The sequence below is a fragment of the Oryx dammah genome, unplaced genomic scaffold (assembly GCF_014754425.2).
Source record: "Oryx dammah isolate SB20612 unplaced genomic scaffold, SCBI_Odam_1.1 HiC_scaffold_20, whole genome shotgun sequence".
NCBI classification, from domain to species: Eukaryota; Metazoa; Chordata; class Mammalia; order Artiodactyla; family Bovidae; genus Oryx; species Oryx dammah.
Genome location: NW_024070204.1, coordinates 35,521,412 through 35,544,047, shown reverse-complemented (window position 1 = coordinate 35,544,047; position 22,636 = coordinate 35,521,412). Strand labels below are relative to the sequence as shown.

At 37.1% G+C, this 22,636-nt stretch overlaps 1 protein-coding gene across 2 annotated transcripts in view; it reads left to right on the top strand.

The window, feature by feature from the left end:
• The window catches only part of LIFR (LIF receptor subunit alpha), a 77,587-nt gene that overhangs the window by 29,240 nt on the left and 25,711 nt on the right, over window positions 1-22,636 (top strand). For both annotated transcript variants that reach the window (XM_040262360.1, XM_040262361.1), the window contains 6 exons: window positions 6,693-6,856; window positions 13,020-13,194; window positions 15,234-15,488; window positions 19,433-19,562; window positions 19,992-20,161; window positions 22,089-22,234. In XM_040262360.1, coding sequence (XP_040118294.1) covers window positions 6,693-6,856; window positions 13,020-13,194; window positions 15,234-15,488; window positions 19,433-19,562; window positions 19,992-20,161; window positions 22,089-22,234 — 1,040 coding nt within the window. The remainder of the gene's footprint in view (window positions 1-6,692; window positions 6,857-13,019; window positions 13,195-15,233; window positions 15,489-19,432; window positions 19,563-19,991; window positions 20,162-22,088; window positions 22,235-22,636) is intronic.

Below are 22,636 nucleotides of genomic sequence, written 5' to 3'. Positions count from 1 at the left end.
GGGATGGTGTTATAATGATATTATAGAGAGTCTTACAAGGATGACTTACGCTGAAGCAGGGGAAAGAAAATGTAAGTGATCTGGCCAGTTTTACAGACAGAATGCTTGTTTGGAGTGGTCTGTGTCTGAGATAGCACAGATTTTGAAAGGATAATAACAAGCATGCTGTCCAGGAATTTAGAACCTGTCTCATTTTCTCTTCTGGCTGGTCTGGGGAAAGTGCTATTTAAGGCTGTCTTCAGGATAAAAGAGAGAAGAGCCATGTTTGTTATTTTCTTTCTGTAGTTATACATGAGATCCATGTGAGATTATTTTGTATAGATCAGCCATGATGCCAGTACCTGCAGAGAAATATTGTTAATACTTGTATTTTGTTAAATAGTGTTAATTACATGTATTTTCTCTCTCTCTGTGTGTGTGTATATATATAAACAGTAAAGTTTATATTACTTTATAATAGGCTTACCAGACTATATAGAGTTTCAAGTTATTATGTAAATCTCCATTTTTATAGGTTGCATAGTATTCCATTGAATGGAGGTACCATAATTACTTTGTCATTGATTTTTTTTAAGCAAATTGTATTTTATTTTTAGCAAGTTATATTTTATTATTTAGCTTATTATACTACTTATTATAATCAAATGTGTGTGTGTTAGTCAGTTGCGTCTGACTCTGCAACCCCATGGACTGAAGACCACCAGGATCCTCTGTTCATGGAATTCTCTAGGCAAAAATACTGGAATGGGTGGACATTCTCTTCTCCAGGGGATCTTCCTGACCCAGAGATTGAACCCAGATCCCTTGCATTGCTGGCAGATTCTTTACCATCTGAGCCACTAGGGAAGACTCATTTTCTCATTTTAAATAGAGGCCTTGTAAAGCTGAACTAGGTTGATGTCTTTTTTTTTTTTTTCCATTTATACATATACATGTATCTGTTCTTTTTAGATTCTTTTCCCATTTAGGTTGTTACATAATACGGAGCAGAGTTCCCTGTTCTATACAGTTACTATTATTGTTCAGTCACTTAAGTCCTATCCAACTCTTCATGACCCCATGGACTCCAGCACACTAGGGTTCCTTATCCTTCACTATCTCCCAGAGTTTGCTCAAACTCAGGTCCATTGAGTTGGTGATGCCATCCAGCCATCTCATCCTCTGCCACCCCCTTCTCCTCTTGCATCCTCAATCTTTCCTAACATAAGGGTCTTTTCCAGTGAGTTGGCTCTTCCCATCGGGTGGCCAAAGTATTGGAGTTTCAACTTCAGCCTCGGTCCTTCGAATGAATATTCAGGGCTGATTTCCTTTAGGATTGATTGGTTTGATCTCCTTGTTGTGCAATGGATTCTGAAGAGTCTTCTCCAGCACCACAGTTCGAAAGCATCAGTTCTTTGGCACTCAGTCTTCTTTATAATCCAACTGTCACATTCATACATGGCTACTGGAAAAACCATAGCTTTGATTATATGAACAGTAGGTCCTTATTAGTTATCCATTTGAAATATAGTCCTCTGTGCATACCAGTTCCAGACCAGGTGGGAAGGGTAGCAGGAAGGGATAGTTAGGGAGTTTGGGATTGTCAGTGATTATTATCATTGAGATTTTTACTTCTACCTTTTCAATATTATATCCAATGCTTTAATGAACATTTTATGCACATCTACATTGCTGAATTTGTGTGATGATTTTCTTAAGCTAAAGTCATAGAATTGGGAATGCTGTGTTGGAAACATTTCCTTTTTATGACTCAATATCCATTACCACTTGTTCCTCCAAAATTTTGAATCTTTTTGCATTCTCGCAGACATCATATGAGAGCATGCCTGCTTGTCTGCATCCTAGCCAGGACTACGCATATTGTCCTTCTCTCTTAATTTGGCCCCTGAAATCTGATGGCCCCCCAAATTACAGCATTGTTGTTTTTATATTTCTGTGTTTACTTTTTAAAAATTATCTGTCATTTTTATTCTTTTTCTGAGCTACTTGTGTCCTTTGTAAATTTTCTCTCATGTTTAAAATTCATATTTCCTTCTCAGTTCACAAGTGCTCTCTGTGTAGTATGATTATCGATTATGTCCTATTTGTTATAAATCTTTTCCCATAAATATTTTCCTAAATTTAAACTTTGTGATGTTTTTCACACCACAAGTTTTCATTTTTATATATTAGGATCTCATGATATTTGGGGGATTTTGGTTTTGTTAGCATGCTTAAATCTTTCATCCATCTGGAATTATTTTGTAGTGAGGTATGAGGAATCTAACTTAATTTTATTCCAGATTTAAAAAAATTTCCCCAGGACTCCGTCAAAGAGCCAATTTGTGTTGTCTGCTTTTTTAGTAGGGAGTAAGAACATTCCATCTGGAAAACTACTTGAAGATAACAGCGTTAGAAAGGCAAATCAGGACGGACTCTAGGTAACATTTGATTAATAGACCAAATCTTACAAAAAGTTATTAAGAGATTAAAAATCTTGCAAAGACTTATTTTTGTGCTTGTCCTTGTCAATTAGAAGTTTATTGTGCATGCTAAGTCGCTTCAGTCATGTCTGACTCTTTGTACCCTGCAGTCTGCCAGCTCCTCTGTCCCTGGGATTTCCCAGGCAAGAATACTGGAATGGGTTGCTATTTCCTCCTCCAGGGGACCTTCCCGACCCCGGGATCAAACCCACATCTCCTACATTGGCAAGCGTGTTCTTTACCACTGAGCCAGATAGCATTTTTAATAATAATGGTTCTCATCATGATTAGAATATTAGCTAAACAGTATCCCAATGCTAAGTTATTACTACCACTACTCAAGAAAACAAATAGCAAATTACATGAATATAAGAGAGGGAGGCAGGTCCATCAGTAAACCTTTGAACATCTGTCATGTGGAAGAGATGCTGTGAAATGGTATGGAGCTGTACATCGGAAGATTTGGGTACTTTGGCAATTTGCTACTAAATAAAGCTATGAGATCTTAAGATCCTTTCAAAAGTATACATACAGAGCAAAGAAGAGATTTAAAGTATATACATATATCTGATAAACTTCTGGGCTTCCCAGGTGGCACCAGTGGTAAAGAGCCTGCCTGCCAACGCAAGAGAGGAGAAGGCAATGGCAGCCCACTCCAATACTCTTGCCTAGAAAATCCCATGGGCGGAGGAGCCTGGTGGGCTGTAGTCCATGGGGTCGCGAAGAGTCGTACACGACTGAGCGACTTCACTTTCACTTTTCACTTTCATGCATTGGAGAAGGAAATAGCAACCCATTCCAGTGTTCTTGCCTGGAGAATCCTAGGGACGGGGGAGCCTGGTGCGCTACCGTCTCTGGGGTCACACAGAGTCGTACACGAGTGAAGTGACTTAGCAGTAGCAGCAGCAGCCAATGCAGGAGACAGAAGAGATGTGTGTTTGATCCCTGGGTCAGGAAGATCCCCTGGAGGAGGGCATGGCAACCCCCTCCAATATACTTGCCTGGAGAATCCCCATGGACAGGGAGCCTGGCGGTTTACAGTTCATAGCATCACAGAGAGTCGGACACAACTGAAGTGACTTAGCACGTAACAATACACTTCTAATTAACAAGGACAAGGGAAAAAATAAGTCTTTGTAAGATTTTTAATCTCTTAAGTTTCTTAAAATAAAAATTTGGATCTGTCTGAGGCAGAATAAATACTGTGGATCCTTTTAGAAAGACCTGGGAAAGCTCCCGTCTTCTGATGGCCTAAGGTGGAAGGGACATGGAAGTTATGGGCAAAGATATACCAGCTTCACAAATAAGACTGATGATATTTTTTTTCTAGCTGAAAAGTTTGTAGAAAGCAAGTTAACATTGTCCTCAAGTGCATTTTAGCTGGAGAGAAAGGCAGATGACAGTTAATGGGCGCTTCGGGGAGCTTCCCAGGTACATGAAAGCAGTTTACTATGAAATTGTGAAAAGAAGTATGTTTAATCTTTTCACTTGTAATTATGACTGCTTCTGTTTTTAGCTTGAAATATTAGCTATGACTTGGGTTTTGAAGAATAGACTACTGCTGTTTCAATAAAATGTTAATTATGTATACTTTTCAGAGAGGGAAGCATTTTAATAGATGAATGTTGCCTTAATAAAATACTCTCATGTTGCATAATTTTAAGTTACTCTATCGTAACTTCTTGAAACATTTGAAGGATCCAAGTTCTTGGCAGCCTCTGCTGTCTGTGGTTGCCCTGCCACCTTGAACTTGGCCCTTCTGGCTCTGAATCAGCTTGTTGCTCCTCATTTGCTCCTTCTTTTTTTAAAAGCAGTTTCCCACTTAAACTTCTCCTATAAAGAATCTTCCACTGTCTTTATGTAGCTGTATAACAGTTGTAGTTCAGTTGCTAAGTCATGTCTTACTCTTTGCGACCCCATGGACTGCAGCATGCCAGACTTCCCTGTCCTTTACTATCTGAAGGTTCACTCAGATTCATGTCCATTGAGTTGGTGATGCCATCCAACCATCTCATCCTCTGTTGCCCCTTTCTCTTCCTGCCCTCAATCCTTTCTAGCATCAGAGTCTTTTGCAGTGAGTCGGCTCTTCACATCAGGTGGCCAAAGTGTTGGAACTTCAGCTTCAGCATTGGTGCTTCCAATGAATATTCGGGGTTGATTTCCTTTAGGATCGACTGGTTTGATCTCCTTGTTGTCCAAGGGACTCTTGAAGAGTCTTCTCCAGCACCGCGGTCTGAAAGCGTCAGTTCTTCCGCACTTGCCTTTCTAATGGTCCAGCTCTCATCCGTACATGACTACTGGAAAAACTATAGGTTTGACTATACAGAACTTTGTCAGCAAAGTGATGTCTCTGTTTTTTAATGTATATGCTGTCTAGCTTTGTTGTAGCTTTTCTTCCAACAAGCAAGCATCTTTTAATTTCATGGCCACAGTCACCATCTGCAGTGATTTTGAAGTTACCATCACCTTAACTGTCATTTGAGGAGAGCACAGGCAAAAAAGAGCCCTACCTACTAGAAAGCCCGAATTTTATAGAACAGGTTCATATCGTGCGTGTTTTCCACTGACCCCCTAAGTTTTTCCATACGATACTCATCCCTTGTAGGTGCAAAGAATTTTTGAATTTAAGAATTTTAAGAACTCCTTACTCTTGCTGCTTTTTTTTCTTTCTTTTTTAGTTTACCAGTTTTCTCCCTGTGAGAGGCCCTATCCTTGAGCATGTTTTTTCTCATTACCTTTTGTAATGCAGCTTCAGAGCCAGTTGCCCTGCCAGCATTGTTTCTTAAGAATTGATGGTACCCTCACCACCATCAGTGGTCTTTTCTCAGACCTTCTGAACTTCTGAACTCTGTTTTCCTGGGCCTGGGTGACAGCCCATTTCTTTTGATCTTAGCGATTCCAGATTTTCTCTGCCTTCTGCTGCTTCTACATCTTTTGCTCTCAGGATTCTTGCTGGGTTCTCTGGTTTCTTGAAAGTGTGACTGTGGGTCACTAGCTCTCAAGCTTTGGCTGTTTTGTATCTGTGTATTAGGTTCATTTCTTGAGCTGCACTCAGTGAGTTCCTCTTGAGTCTGTGTGCATGCTCTCACTGGTCCCCATTCTTACTGTCTGCTCCCTGCTTCAGTGATGGTCTGTTCTTCCTTGACGCTTAGTCATGGCCTGGCTCCCACCTCTCTTCACAATGGTCCATGGTTCCTTTTGCCTTTCTTCTTGCTTTCTGAGCTAGTGACTTGAGGAAATCTTGGATGTTTTCATGTCTTATCAATACGAATTCTTCATTTGTTTGAAATGTCCATTAGATTTGTCCTTTCTTTTCCATATGTGGCATTCTGAGCTGTATCCTTTTTACCATAGCCTGGCTGTCTCCTGCTGGGTCACATTATCTCTTTCTCAGTTCCCTACAGGCCTTTTGCCCACCACTGCAAACTAACCTTTCTGAAAGACTTCCCACATCCTGCTAAGTGCTTCTTAGATCTGCATGGAATCCCACTGGCCTCCTCATCTCATTACCACCATCTTGCTGCTATTTACTGCTGCCTATGCCAGTTGCGGGCTTCCCTGGTGTCTCAGTGGTAAAGAATCTGCCTACCAATGCAGGAGACTTAGGTTCAGTCTCTGGATTGGGCAGATAGCCTGGAGAAGGAAAGGGAACCCACTCCTGTATTCTTGCCTGGGAAATCCCATGGACAGAGGAGCCTGGTGGGCTCTGGGGTCGCTAACAGACACAACTGAGTGACAGCAACGTGCCAATGCCAGCTGTAGTTCACTGCATCCAGAAGTGGGTGACTTTCCCTAGTGTGGAGACTGTGACATTGAAGATGAGTGGGGAGGGAGCCAAGGACGCAGATGGAAGGCTTTGCCAAGGCCAGCTTTACATAATCCACACACTGGAAGCTCTTTCACTTCCCTCTGATTTTGCCTGTTTGGAGATCCCAGACCCAGTGACACCAGAGTGTTGTGGGAATCCAGTTGCTGTTTGTATTATGGATTTGAAACAGCTGGTTGGTAAATAATTTCCTCAGATCTGGCTGATGAATCACTGGGAGCTGCTTGTACAAATAAATACGTATATTTATTCTCTTTTCAGTACTAGGTATAAGAATTTGCTTTACTCCTTAATTATTTTTAGATCAAGAAGGAATAGAGTTTAAAATTAGTTGATTAATGGAATTACAATATGAGGAGCATTACTTCTTTTACTAAATTTTATCTTTTGTCTCCTTTTTTAAGCCTTAATTCCAGAAACTCCAGAGATCTTGAATTTGTCTGCTGACTTCTCAACTTCTACGTTACACCTAAAGTGGGATGACAAAGGTTCTGGTTTTCCACATTACTCAAATGTCATCTGGGAAATTAAAGTTCTACGTAAAAAGAATATGGAAATTGTAAAATTAGTAAGTTTAAACAAAATTAGATTTTTTCCTAAGACACTAAAGAAACTGAATTATTTTTTTTAAATTTAAAGTGAACCTTTTGATTATCAAAGAAGTAGATCAGATATCCCTTTGGAATTCATTAAAAACTGTATGCTATGACTATAAAAAAAATCACTAAATTAATGAAATAATGTGTAACAATTATAGGAAGTTTAGGAAATTAACGTAAGTTTAATCCATGATTCTGTCACTTGAATATAGTAAACAATATATTTGTATATTCCTGTCTAGCCTTTTTATATGCATGTTTTTGCATAAATGGAATAAAAATATACATTTAACTTCATTTAATTATTATTATAAATATCTAACATTATAAATATAAACATAAATGTTTTGAAACATATTTCAGCATAGTAATTGTTGAGAAATTTTGCATAAATCTGTAAACTTGAATTTAATCTCAATCCAAAATAACATTCTTATATTAGTAGTACTGCTTTTTTTTATACTGTTTATGAATAGTTACTTTATGGTCTGTCTTCAGTTTGTTCTTTGTCTGAGAAATAGTGAGACATAGTAGCAAAACAGGTTGACAGCTAGTATGTGGGAATTCCCTCTTTATCCTTTTACTCTTTGATGTACTTGATATATGCCTAGTTATAGAGTTAAGAATTAGAAGAACATGATTTTACAATTTTTTTTTGCCAAAGTTTATAGGTAAGATAGTGCAGATAATAAATGGAATTATTCTGTATTTCATAGTCACAATCTTATTTTTCCTTATAGACAACCTATATATTACACCCTTGAAACAATAGCAGCCATAATTGTGGTTATCATGTATCCAGTGCTTCTGGTGTTACTGACATTGATGTGAAAGCTCTCTATATGTTAATAATTTGCATCTTCACATCAGGCCTCTGGGGGAGGCACTGTTACTATCATCCCCATGTTACAGATTCAGATATAAAGTCTCAGGAAGATACAAAGTAAAGGAGCCAGGACTCAAACCCCAACTGACAGTTGATTGCAGAGTCTGTGCTTTCCCTTAACCAGTATTACATAATCAGTATTGTTATCTTCATCTAAGATGCCCTCCCTCTCCTTTTCACCTGTGTAAACTGAATACACATTTCATGACCCAGGTCAAATCCTTATTTTGAAGCCCATTCTAATTACCTCGATCTAAAATGCTCTCTCTTTTCTTTAGTTTTAATGTCAGTCTGATTTGCAGCTAACTTTGATATCATCTAGCATTGTTGTCTTAGAACTATGACTTATTTAAAATTGTATTGTGTAGCTTTTTATTATGGTCTAACATTTGTATTCTGGGTTACTAATTACCAGCTTAAGATGACTTCTCAAAACCTTTTTCTTATTTGTAAAGTAGTGCTGATATTTGCTACTGTAAATGATATGATATTTATAAAGCTACTTAACAGCTCTTCATTGTCATTACTTCCTTTGGGGAATAGGTGTTTTTTCCCTAACTTAGGGATGCTAGAATAAGAGGGATACTGTTTGATATGTAAGTGAAATCAGGCAGAAATGAATGGAGATATTATTCTAAGGTTGTGTACCTCACTGCCACAAGATGCATAACAAGATAGCAATGTCAAAATAGTAATTCCCTACTTTGGGGAATATGATCTTTGAAGAAGAATAGCAAGAAGCAAGAAAAATAGCAATAGAACAAATTAATTTTAAAACGTTATTCCTTTGCATAGTAAAATGTGACATTTTTATTTGTAATTATATTGTTAGGATTAGTATTTAAGGCAGAATTGCTTATAATCAGTCATTCTATGACAGATTATAATCCTATTATTTTGTAATAGTTTAAAGATCACTAAAGATCATGAAACACTACTAATATAAATGTTTCATTTATAAGTTTCTTTTATAGTGTTTCACTTACAACTTGAAGATTTCTGTCCACATCCTCACAAACAGCTGTGGAAGCTGTGCTCTGCACAGACCAGAATGTGCGTGACACCTGGTAGTTATGCAGGCCCCTTTCTTCCTCTTGTTTTTCTCACCTATAAACAATGCTTTTCAGTTCTTTTAGCTGGTTATTTATTGTCTCCATTTTTCCAGTTAGCACATTTATATTACTCTTCCTTTTTTTTTTTTAATTTTCAATTCAGTTTAGTCGCTCAGTCATGTCCGACTCTTTGTGACCTCATGAAACACAGCACGCCAGGCCTCCCTGTCCATCACCAACTCCTGGAGTTCACTCAAACTCACGTCCATTGAGTCAGTGTTGTCATCCAGCCATCTCATCCTCTGTCCTCCCCTTCTCCTCCTGCCCCCAATCCCTCCCAGAATCAGAGTCTTTTCCAGTGAGTCAACTCTTCGCATGAGGTGGCCAGAGTATTGGAGTTTCAGCTTTAGCATCAGTCCTTCCAATGAACACCCAGGACTGATCTCCTTTAGGATGGACTGGTTGGATCTCCTTGCAGTCCAAGGGACTCTCAAGAGTCTTCTCCAACATCACAGTTCAAAAGCATCAGTTGTTCGGGTGCTCAGCTTTCTTCACAGTCCAACTCTCACATCCATACATGACCACAGGAAAAACCATAGCCTTGACTAGATGGACCTTTGTTGGCAAAGTAATGTCTCTGCTTTTGAATATGTTCTCTAGGTTGGTCATAACTTTCCTTCCAAGGAGTAAGTGTCTTTTAATTTCATGGCTGCAGTCACCATCTGCAGTAATTTTGGAGCCCCCAAAAATAAAGTCTGACACTGTTTCCACTGTTTCCCCATCTATTTCCCATGAAGTGATGGGACCGGATGCCATGACCTTAGTTTTCTGAATGTTGAGCTTTAAGCCAACTTTTTCACTCTCCTCTTTCACTTTCATCAAGAGCCTTTTTAGTTCCTCTTCACTTTCTGCCATTAAGGGTGGTGTCATCTGCATATCTGAAGTTATTGATATTTCTCCTGGCAATGTTGATTCCAGCTTGTGCTTCTTCCAGCCCAGCGTTTCTCATTTTAAGTTTTAAGCACTGCTTATTAACTTCCCACGATGAAAGATAAGAATTTAATCCCATCTCCATTCCCAGCTGCAGACACACTCTCCCATGCATGTGCACTTACACGCGTGCTCATGCTCTTTCCACTTCCTGTTTTTCCAATATCATTCTGTTATAATTTTTGATAGGCCAGTAATCGTTATTTGTGTTATGATTATATAAACACTATTCAAGCTGAACCAAGTACTGTATACTGTTCTTACTTTTTCCTTTTTTGGAGGGGGTACATCCTTTCATATTGTCTCATGCTTTTAGTTTTACTTGTCTGCTTCATTAATTCAATTCCAAATTCTTTCTAGGTTGTATAAATCTAATGAAATGTTCAAGGATATTAATATTTTATCACTTTTGCCTTTGTGATTAAGTCTCTCTGAGGGCCTTCTGACTTACTTCCCAGCCTTTGTCGTATAAGAGTTCCCATGGATGTTGCCAATATTTGAAAAGCACAGAGCATGATAAATAGCTAAGTATTCTTATGACCAGAGTTTTCTTAGAAGCTCCAGAAGCCTCCACCTGTAGTAGCCGACCCTTGGTTTGAAGAGATTAGTACCTGAGCATGCCTGTAACCCATTCAGGACAAACCTCTACGTGTTTCAACACATTTGTTAGAAAGCTATGGTTCATCCTCATCCAGAGGATTCCTTTTTTATTTTTCTTATGGTGGACTCTCTTTTTCCTGAATTCCTTGTCTTCATCTTACTTTCTCATTTTGGTAGAAGCTTAAATTCATTTGCTATTTATTGTTGATACCTTGCTAACTGCAGGTAGCTTGCCAATATATTTTATTAAAAAAATTTAAATTAGTTGTCAACAAAATTAAAAGACTGTCAATTCCAGATGTTGAAAAGATCCAGAACAGTCGAAATTTTCATACCCTTCTGGTAGGAATGTAAGGTGCTACTTGGTAAAAACATTGAGACTCGACATTTCTGACAAAGTCTTTATTCTACATTCACTCATGGTTGCTAGTTTAGCTGGGTATAGAATTCTAGGTTGGGAAATTTTCTCAAGATTTTGAAGCCATTGTTCTACTGTGTGTGTGTGAAGTCGCTCAGTCATGTCCGACTCTTTGCGACCCTGTGGACTGTAGCCCATCATGCTCCTCTGTCCATAGGATTCTCCAGGCAAGAATACTGGAGTGGGTTGCCATTTCCTTCTCCAGGGGATCTTCCCAACCCAGAGATCGAACCCGGGTCTCCTGCTTTGCAGGCAGACGCTTTATCCTCTCAGCCACCAGGGAAGCCTGGTGTTCTACTATTTGTTTCTTATTATGGATTTATCTTCATCTGTTGCAGTGGACATTCATTAGGCCTCTTTCAGTCTGAAAACACATGCCTGTCAGCTTGGGACATTTTCATATTTTATGTCTTTGATTTCCTCTGTTTTATCTTTTTTCCTTAGAATTTCTGTTTTTTAGAGACTGGACCTTTCTAACTTTTTCTCTAATTCTCTTAGTATTCTTACATTAGTATTTTAAGACTTCTTAGCATCCTTAGCATCAGTATTTTATTTTCTGAGCAATTTTTCCTAAACTTTATCTTGTGCTTTTGAAGTTTTTATTAATATACTTTTTAATATACAAGAGATCCCATTTTTATTCTTAGTCATTTAAAGTTTTCTGTCATGTTCTTTCATAGATGCAGTATCTCTTCTTTGAGGATATCAGATTTCAATTTTTTATTTTTCTTTCTATGCAGTCTGTTTTTTCAAGCTGCTTTTTTCTTTATTTTGAATTTTGACTTTCATATTATAACTTTTTCTCACTTTCTGGTCATTCTGATTGCTGCTCTTATTTAAGTGAGAGTCTTAAAAAATAAAGCAAGTCAAAAAAAATAAATAAATAAAGTCTAACTGGAACTTCTTTTTGCCTGTGTGGGACTTGTTGACTAGTGCTTCATTATACTTGTTTAGGATGGACTGTCAAGCTATAAAAATCTTATTATTATTTTAGGTTTTTATCTTGACCTGTTCATATACTCCTTAGGAAAGTTTGTTTAGACTCTTAACCTAGTGAATATGTACTTGGCTGTCAGTATCCCGGGTGCTGAGTAGGGTAGAAAGGGAGGAGTGCCCCAGCCTTTAGAATGCATAGTTAACAGTCTCCCTGTTTTTAGTACGGTATTCCCCATTGTTAGTTCTTCCTAGGGCTATTAAATTCAGAGGAGTTCTATTTCACTTTTACAAAGGGTTAATCTCCATTCTTCAGCCACGGTGAAGAATAGTCCTTTGGTAGAACAAAATGTGGAAGGGGATTTGAGTGCCTAATATATCTTCAAATAACTTTTAGTCAGGCTACCAGTTTAGCACCTTACCTGCACTGTGCATTTCCAGGATAACCTAGTACAACCAGTTCCTGAGCCCTGTGACCTTTTTATGATCGAAATTATGTTGTTTCTGACTTTCTCACTGGCAGCTTAAGATTTGCTCTTCTCAAGTCTTCTGAGTCAGTTACCTTTGCCCATCTGTTTTCCAGTGTCCAAAATCTTACTGGTGTTGTTTTTTCAATTTTTTTGCCCATGTGCATCTGTGCCTTTTTTTTTTTTTTAATCTTTTACTGTTGTTAGAGGAATTTCATGAAATAAAGAGAAGGAAATACATTTATTTAATCTGTTATTTTTAACCACAAGTCCCAAGGTCACTTTTAGTATATCTTCATGTATTTGATTAAAATCTTTCCCATTTTCCACAACTGAAATTAAAATTTCTATATTATTATAAATTGCATATTTAAAAGTAAAGTTTGAAATGTATGGTGCTTTTATAAAAAATATATCTAATCTAAAGTAATAGTTTATTTTGTAGAAATGCTCTTCTCTTTCTGATTTTAACTCTTGGAGATAAAAATCTATTAAAAATTTTTTTCTGTGACAAACGGAGACCATTTTAGGCAATGGTGTGTTTTCTCATGAAGTGTATTGAGCGTTTTATAATATGAACATCAGTATAAAAAGAAGTAGGCCCTAAAGTTGAAGAAGTAAACATAAGTGAATCATAGTTATTGTTACTCCAACTCTCCTTAATATGTTATAGAAAACAGTTTTACTTACTTTGCTGGTAATTGTATACAGTCTGTTTTTTAACCCTAAAGGAAAGCAGAACATACTACTTGAAAATAGAGTTTTGTGTCTGTGTTTACTTTGTAGGTGACCTACAGCACAACTCTGAATGGCAAAGATACAGTTCATCATTGGAACTGGACTTCAGACATGCCCCTGGAGTGTGCCCTTCACTATGTGGGGATTAGATGCTACATTGACGATCCTCAGTTCTCTGGTCACAAAGAGTGGAGTGACTGGAGCCTACTGAAGAACATCTCCTGTAAGTGCCTATTTAAACCTTTTTGTTTCAGGTGAATTAGATTAGTCTTGCTTAAGGGTAGGGCTGAGTTTAAGCTTTTAGTTCTCAGAACCCATTTGGATGCACAAGGGTCACCTAGGGATCTTCCATGTCTTCCATCCCAGAACATTTTGATTCAGAAACTCTGAGGCTTCAGAAATCTGTTTTTTTTAAAAGAACATTCTGAGGGATTGGATAAATGTCTAGGTTTAAAAGTCAGTTTGGATCAGCATTAAAGAACATTTAAGATTTTTATGTTATCATATCAAGTCCATATTTTTAAAAATTAGCTCTCAATTTCTTGCCGATAGAGCAGACCCCTCTGAGCTGCAGAGTTATTGCAGAGAACATTGCAGGAATCTGCAAGTTTACCCCAAATCATCTGTACATTGACCAAAACTCATACGCAGGTATAATGTTGGCAGTGTGAGAAAGGGCCTGGAATATTGTTGAAAGTGAAATGAAGTCCTTAAAAAGGCTGATGATCATTATGGATTATTCACTCTAGTGACTATATGGAGAAATGGCCAGAGGAAGGAGGGACTAGGAGCAAGCAGACTAATAAGAATCTTGTAGTTCAGCAAAAGACAAGTATAAAGTAGGACAGCTGGGTTTAGAAATAAAAAGGAGGAGAGGTATGAAAAGACAGAATCAGTGATTGTGTATTTGGTAGGGGAGAAATAGAGCCAAAAAAGGTTATTGGTTTGGGCATCTGGGTATCTGGTGATTCTGTCCAATGAGACAGAACAATATGAACAAACTGGGTAGGAAAGATAAATTTAATTTTAATGTGTTGAGTGTTAAGCTTGAGATAGCTGTGAAGTGTCTGGGAGCAACTTCTTATTGTCAGTTGGGAATACAAGTTCAGCATCCAGGTGATTAGTTGGAACTGGAGTTATCTAGTTGATCTGTGAACAACTGGAGGTTAGGGGCTCTGACCCTCTGTGTAGAGGAAAGTCCATATATAATTTATAGTTGGCCTCTGTGCCCGAGGAACCCCCATATCTGTGGTTTCACACCCAAAGATTCAACCAACCACAAATCCTGTCATATTTACTATTGAAAAAAATCCATGTAAAAGTGAACCCAGGCAGTTCAAACCCGTATTGTTCAAGGGTCAACTGTGTATTTGAGAATCATTAATATACATGATGTGAAATTTTTTAAATCTTGAAGGCTAACATAACTCAAGGAAAGGGGCATGAAAACCAAGGACAGATCCCTTAGAAGCTGGTATGAGGAGGAATGATGGAAGAAAGAGGCCAGCAAAGCAAATAGCAGCCAGAGTGTTAAGAGTAGCAAAAGTCAGTAGTCTATACCCCAAGAGAGAAGGGAATTTTGCAGAGGAAGACTTTAGGCAACATAGCAGATGCTCTGGGAGTTGAAGGAAAGATTACTAAGAAGTGGCCATTTGATTGAGCAGTTGGGCCATGGAACCATTTTAATAAGTATCAGAGTACAAGCCAGATTGCAGGAGATTAAAGAATGAGTAGGTAGAAAAGAGACTAGAGATACTTTTCTTAAATTGGCTACTTAGGAAAATAAAAACAAAGGGGTGGCTTCCATTAACATATAGAGAGTTGGGCTATTTTTTTTTAAAGTGCTTTTTAGGATGTGGAATACTTAACCATATATGTAGGTTAATGGAAAGTAAGACATCTGATCTAAACACATACAGTAATTTCAAAGAAGTGGAATTCCTTAACATACAGCTTTTTTTGGTGTGGATTTTTCACATGGTAGATATAAACCTGCTTAATATCAACCTTTGGACTTCTTAGATATTAATATTAACCTGTAACCATATACATTGATCTGCAATCCCTTCCACTCCCCCCTATCACCCCATCATAAATAAAACCACACACATTTTATTTCTTGTGTGTGTCTTGCTCCTTTGAAACCTGGAGGGACTTTTTGAGTCACCATTATTTCAAAGTACCTAACTGTGGTTTATGTACACTGGGCTAATTTATGTAAAAGACTTCTAAAGTATTTATAATTCCTTTTGCTCTTTCTAGTGCCTCCTGATTCTCAGACTAAGGTTTTTCCTCAAGACAAAGTGATACTTGCAGGCTCAGATCTAACAGTATGTTGTGTAACTCAAGAAAAAGTGTTATCAGCACAGATTGGCAGTATACATTGTCCCCTTATCCATCTTGATGGGGAAAATGTTGCAATCAAGATTCGCAACATTTCTGCTTCTGCAAGTAGTGGAACAAATGTGGTTTTCTCAGTAGAAGATAACATATTTGGAACAGTTGTTTTTGCGGGATGTAAGTATATTACTTTTTTTTTTTTTTTTGAGAGTTCCTATTAATGTTTTTTGGGTCTTCTTGGAAAGCCTTAATGTTTTTTTCTGGGGGATGATTTTCTTTCTTTTTTTTTAATTCTTTGATAAATAACATAAGAAGGTACCAGCATTTTTGCTTGTTTTCAAGCAAGTTCAGGTGAGTTCTAAGCTTGTTTTTTACATAATTGCATCTGTATAATTTGTGAAAGTGAAAGTTGCTCAGTTGCGTCCAACCCTTTGCAACCCCATGGACTATAGCCTGCTAGGCCTCTCTGTCCATAGAATTCTACAGGCAGGAATCCTGGAGTGGGTAGCCATTCCCTTCTCCAGGGGATCTTCCCAACCCATGGATTGAACCCAGGTCTCCCACATTGCAGGAGGATTCTTTACCATCTGAGCCACCAGAGAAGCCCCATATAAGAATATATGTGGTGGTAGTTTAATCGCTAAGTCATGTCCGATTCTTGTGACCCCATGGACTATAGCCTGCCAGGCTCCTCTGTCCATGGGGTTCTCCAGGCAAGAATACTAGAATGGGTTGCCATTTCCTTCTCTAGTGGATCTTCCTGGCTCAGGGATCAAACCTGGATCTCCTGCGTTGTAGGCAGATTCTTTACTCACTGAACTACAAGGGAAGCCCTATAAGAATATATATATATAAATAATTTGTAGATTTTATAATTAGATTTGAGACATTCAACTGCTAATTTTTAGTTTAAATTCTTTGTTTAAAAATAAATAAATTCTTAGTTGACAGCTTTGTTGAGTCAGGGGCAGTTAGTATGTAATAATCTTCCATTGTTTAGGAATTTTTTCATATAAATTAATTTCTCACCTGATTAAAGTGTGCTTTTTTATTTAAAGTACCTAAATTAAAGAAATCGTAAGGATTTTGCTCAGAATCTTTCAAAAGCATAACCTGCACTTCTCTGACGAGAGGAGGATGGCTGGAGGACATGTGGGAGGAAGAGTCCCCCCTCACGGTGCTCTGGGTACCGTGGACTCTGGAATGCAGGGGCATCTTTTAACATGCTTATACCTCTGTCCCATGATGCTTCCAAAAGTTGTTGGTGGGCTGCCCTGCCTAGATGGCTTGTGTTATCCATCCACAGATAATTTTGTATGTAGGGTTTTTCTCTCCCCTCCCTTACGGTAACTGTAATGTTAGGAGCACTGATGGTTTTGCCTCCAACAGAGCTTCTCTTCCACCTCACATTCTGAACTTGAAAGTTCTGAGTGGTCCGAGGGTCTCATGAGTAAAGGGTATAAAATGCAGTGAATAGACCTTGTGAATTTCTTCTGATCACTTGGGCTTCCCTGGTGGCACAGAATGACTTTTCTTACACCTTTTTTTTTTTTTAATGATTCTCAGTGGTGCTCTACATCAGCTGCTTTCAGCCATTTCTTACACTTCCATAGAAACTTATGATGAATTACATTCAGTTGCTGATAGATTTCCAAGGGAATAACCAGCATTAGATGCCCTTCTCAGATTGATGGCTCTAACCTTAATTACTTCTTGCCTTCCCAGTAAACATTTTGGAATTCAAGTGAGAGTGAGGATACATTTAAATTTTACAAATTTAAAAAATTAAATTTTCTTTCCTAAATGGAATTTTAGGAAATGATTTGCAACATTCCTCATAAATGATCATGAAGTCTAAAGTTAAGAACCAGTGAAGGCAAACTACTTGATAAGTGATACCAAGCAGTGAAATATTCATGTAAAAGAATGAGATAAAAATTAAAACTTAAAAGATGATAATATTCACTATTATTTCTGACAATTTTCTAATTTTTATTACAGTGGTAGGGAAAACCTACTTAATTCATAATGTAGCTTTCATTTTTAACATTTGGAGGTTGAAATATTGATCAATATTTGTTAATTCAGGAGCAGCAGTAACCTTCACTTCAGAGAGAGTCTTCAGAAACCTATAACAAGGGCTATGGTTTGAGTTAGGGATCAAGATTCACTTTTCTGTCCCTTATGGGTATCCTGTTAACCCATTATCTACTGAAAAAGCTGAAAATAATTTTAGAATCAGCTTGTTAATTTTCCCTTACACACACATATTCAAACCTGCCAGGATTTTGACTGATATTACATTCAATGTGTCAATTTAGGAAGATTTTTATTGTTACAATATTGAGTCTTCCAATCTATGAACATGGTATAGCCTTTCATTTATTTAGATTTTGTCTCATTTATTTTAGTGAGATGAGGTCTTTCATATCTTTTTGTAAATTTATTTCTAGGTGTTTGATGTTTTCTGGTGCTATTAAAAATTGATTTTTTAAATTACATTTTCTATATGCTGCTATATAGAAAGACAGTTGATTTATACCAAGCTTTTACCTAGCTTCAGTTGGTTTTTTTGAAAAGCATTACATTTTAAATACTGCCCTTTCATATTTTTTTCTCCTTCAATTTTTCCTTCCACTTCTGTCTAGTTTGCTCCTGTTATTTTGGATTTTAAGTATTTCAACATAAAAAAATCTGCCAATTCCTAAAATAATCAGCATTTTAAATATCCTCAAAATTTTGGGTATTTGAGCTAAATAAAATGACTAAAAGTTTGGCCTTAAGTTTAAAATGGTTTTCAAAATAAATAAATCAGTGTTAGTTTTATTTACCAGTTGTTAAACTTTCATATAAATACTCATTACTTCTCTTAATGTTATCCCAAGTACTTTGAAGGACACAATGCTTATCTCTGGGGAAAGTATGTGAAATTTTCTAAATCTTGTTTGATAAACTGAGGACTATTTTTAAAATACAGGTTTTTAAAAATGTATCTTTTAGAGTTTTTCAACAAGTAGATTATTGTTTACAAAACCGTAACCTCCTTGGAAGATGGTTTAGATACATATGACAGTAAGAGACCTCTCTGGTGGCTAAGATAAGAGGCTAAGAATCAGTCTGCCAGTTCAGGGGACGCAGATTTGATCCCTGGTCTGGGAAGATTCCACGTGCCAAGGAGCAGCTAGGCCCCCTGCGCCACAGCCCCTGAGCCCACGTGCCGTGCCTACTGTAGACCATGGGCCTAGAGCCATGAGAAGCCTGTGCACTGCAAATGAAGACAGCCCCAGGTGGAGGAAGCCCACACAGCAACAAAGACCCAGTGCAGCTAAAAATAAATAAATATTTTTTAATTCTTAAAAAAAAATGACAGTAGAAAGTATCAGTTTCTGTGTATGCTTGGTTAGGTAAGATAGAAATATCACTTTCTGTAATCATTGTCACACTGTAGAATTTTAATTTATCACGCTAAGGTCTGTCAAAACAAAGACAACTGTTTTTCTTTTTCTTGTCTTGCCCCTACAAAAACAGAATCGTTTCATTAAAAAACAAAAGAGCAGTAGTCACTTTGAATATAGGGAGATGCAGAATTTTACCAAGAATTACTTTGTAAATAACCGTCCTTGTAAGTCCTTGTAAGAACAGTCCTTATTTAAGAACTCTGAAACTTGTAACATGACTTATATTAACTTATAATATGATTTGGTAACTTCAAGTCACAATATAAAGATGATAGATGATAATACTTTTAACCTGTAGATTTTTCTGATTGAACTAGTTGCACACAGGTTCCTTTGAGAGATTTGATGGACTCTGAAATGGGATTAAGGGAAAAACATGATAGTTGATCTCTTAAGGTTGCTAGGAGGAAGTTTCCGAATGAGCTAATAGTCACTCTTAGGTATATTTTAATCCATCATTCCTAATGTAATATGAACTCTGACACAACATGCTATACAAAGAATGGTAATTGCTGCATCATTCAAAATGTAATAAGCAAATTATTTTATTTTTTAAGAAAATTGTCCAAAATGTAATTAACATTTATAAAATGCAACATTTTTTAGGGAAGGTATATGTAACGAAAGTAACTGCTTTTTTTTTTCTTCTCATTTTTAAATTAGATCCACCAGACATTCCTCAAAAACTGAACTGTGAGACATATGATTTAAAAGAGATCATTTGCACTTGGAATCCAGGAAGACCGACGTCCTTAGAGGGCCCACGCAGTACAAGCTACACTTTATTTGAAAGGTGAAGGTCTTTGGGAGAGGTTGTCAGACAGTAAGGAGCACACTGGAAGGATGTTAAATGACATAAGGAGATGTTCTGTTTCATTTATACAAAAGATGTGAAATAAAATATGCTTAGAAAATCGGGTATATTATAAACACTCTAACTTAAGCACATCACAGACTCAATATCTTGTCGTCTTTTTTTAAAAAGCCTAGAAAGAAGAACCCTCAAATATGAACAGAGACTCTCTGGGTAGTGGGAATATGGCTGATTATTTTCTTCTGTTTTTTGCATTGTATATATTTTCTTCCCTGAGTAGGTAATATATCTACACTTGGAAATATAAGCCTTTTTGGAAAAACTACTTGAAATTTACTCATCCATTTTTTTCTGTAATATATCTCTTGCCGTTTTGAAATTAATATTCCTTAATATTCTTTTTTTCAGTTTTTCAGGAAAATATGTTAGATTTAACAGAGATGAAGTGTCTGCAAATGAAAACTACCAGTTATTCTTTCAAATACTTTCAAATCAAGAAATATACAATTTTACATTGAATGCTCAAAATCTTCTGGGTCAGACAGAATCAACACTTTTAGTTAACATAACTGAAAAAGGTAAGTTGCTGCATAAACCAGTGTCTTAAAAATAACTTTAGAAGTGTAAAATGTCTTGAGGTTAATGAAAAGTGCTTCTAGGGGTTTTTTTTTTTTTTTTTACTGATTATTTCCTTTATAGTTACTTAGTAGTCATTTTTAAAATTTCATTTAAAAATCTTTAAAATTTAAATTTCAAGTTTTACTATTTTATTGAATTCAAATAAAAATTTGAATTAGTTTCATAGAAATTGTAAGTGGTTTTATCTAATAATTTTGATTTCTGAAAATATTTTTGCCCAATATTTAAAAAACTTTTTATTTTGAAATAATTGTGGACTCAAGGGTGGTTGCAAAAATAATAGAGTCCTCCTTCCAACGTTCTCAGTAGTATCTTATGGAACTGTACTTCAGTTAGGCAACTGACCCTCCTGGTTCAATACTGAGCCTGACTACTGACCGTGCTCCGTTTTCACCAGTTTTTATGCATTTGATTGTGTGCGGTATGTGTGTGGCTTTATGTAGTCAGATCCATGTATAGATTCATGTAACCCACCAGTACAGTTAAGATACAGAACTGTTCTGTCACCCCAAAGGAACTGCCTCTTGCTGTCACTTTAGCAACGCCGCCAACACAAACAGACACACATGAATCTCTGTCCCTGGAAAACAGCTAATCAGTTCTTCATGTCTGTTGTTTTGTCATATGGGGAATGTGTGTAAATGGAGTCATACACTGTGTGACCTTTGGCATTTGTGTGTTCCTTTGTGCTTGTTTCTGCCTCTTTGCAACCCCATGAACTCTGTCTAGCCTGCCAGGCTCCTCTGTCCATGGGATTCTCCAAGCAGGAATACTGGAGTGGGTTGCCGTTTCCTCCTCCAGGGGATCTTCCTCACTCAGGGATCGAACTGTGTCTTTCGCGTCTCCTGTGTTGGCAGGCATATTCTTTACCACTGCGCCACAGGACGTTGGCATTTTTACTAAGGATGATGTCTTTGATATCCATCCACGTAGTTTTATGTATCAATAAATAGTTTGTTCCATTTTACTACTGATGATTTCTGGATTTTTACCAACCCTATTAATATAGAGATCAAAATAGAAATAAAAGAGTTCATTCTTTTTGGCATTCATTCCTGTGGTCTTTCCACATGTATCAACTGAGACCAGCTCTGCAATATATGGAGCAGTAGCACAGAAGCCTTCTCCTAGAGACAGTCAGGGGCTAAGGGCTTAAACCATTTGCATTAGAAGACAGCATACAAGTGATTAGTAGATGGTCCTGTTGCCTTACTTCGTTATTTCTTGATTTTTTTCCCTAAGATCAGAAAGGCTACATTTTATATCTGAGTGGCAGTTTTGTATGTATTTATCTGCCCTCTGCCATTTCAACCCTGTCTTTCCCATGATTCTTTCCTATCACTCAAATTGGTGTATGCAGTATATCCAATATAGTGTCTAGTTTGCTTCACTGTGCCTTTGTTCTTGCCAGGACTCCAGCCTGAAATGCTTTTCTGCAATAGTTTTGCCAATTTCCTCTGGTTTATTCTCTAAGGCTCATCTAAGTCCCATCTTCACTGTACATCTACACTTAGAGCCAAATTCCAGTGTCTGTTAATATCTATACCACACATTAGGACTTACTGTATATACTCTTGTTGACTTTCTTTCTGTTTGTCATTCCTCAAGTAAAGGAGGGGTTCCTTAAAGGTAGAGACTACCTTTTAGTATTTCTGGGGCTAATTGAGCAACCTTGAGCATGAATGGTTCTTAAGCAATGCTGGCCTGGTGTCAGGCCATAAATGTGAGGTTTGTCTTCCACAAACACTGGGTGGAACATTGTTGATCATCACTAATAACACATCTCCTGTTTTTTGTTTTCTTTGGCTCTCATTTGTCATATTAGAAAAGAACTTTTAAAGTAATTTTTGAAAATTATATTTACAGTTCATCCCCGTATTCCTACTTCACTCAAAGTGAAGGATATTAATTCAACAGCTGTGACACTTTCCTGGCATTTACCGGGCAACTTTACAAAAATTAAACTGTTATGTCAAATTGAAATTAATAAAACTAACTCAGAGCATGAATTGGTGAGTAAGATTCTCCTCTAAACTTCTTTTGACATTATTTTGGATAAAATACGTAGTTTTCAGAAAGAATTAAGTAAATTCACATGTATAAGCTCTCAGATTACTTACTATAGAGGTTTCCTAAGAGCCATTATGTGTGTGTGTGTGTGTGTGTGTGTACACATACACATATCGTAACAGTATTGCATTTAGTACTTAAAAACAGTTGCAGTACTAGGTGTATTAGAATATAAGCATGACTTCTGCTGCTCAGAATGTGTCTAGATCTAGTATAGTCCTTGGCATGTAACGGGCGCTCAATAAATTTGTGAATGAATGAGTAGTTTTTGCTGTAGCCTTTGTGTTAGTTAATGGACTAATCAGCAGCAGAGAGATGATGTGATATTTAAAACTGCTAAGTGC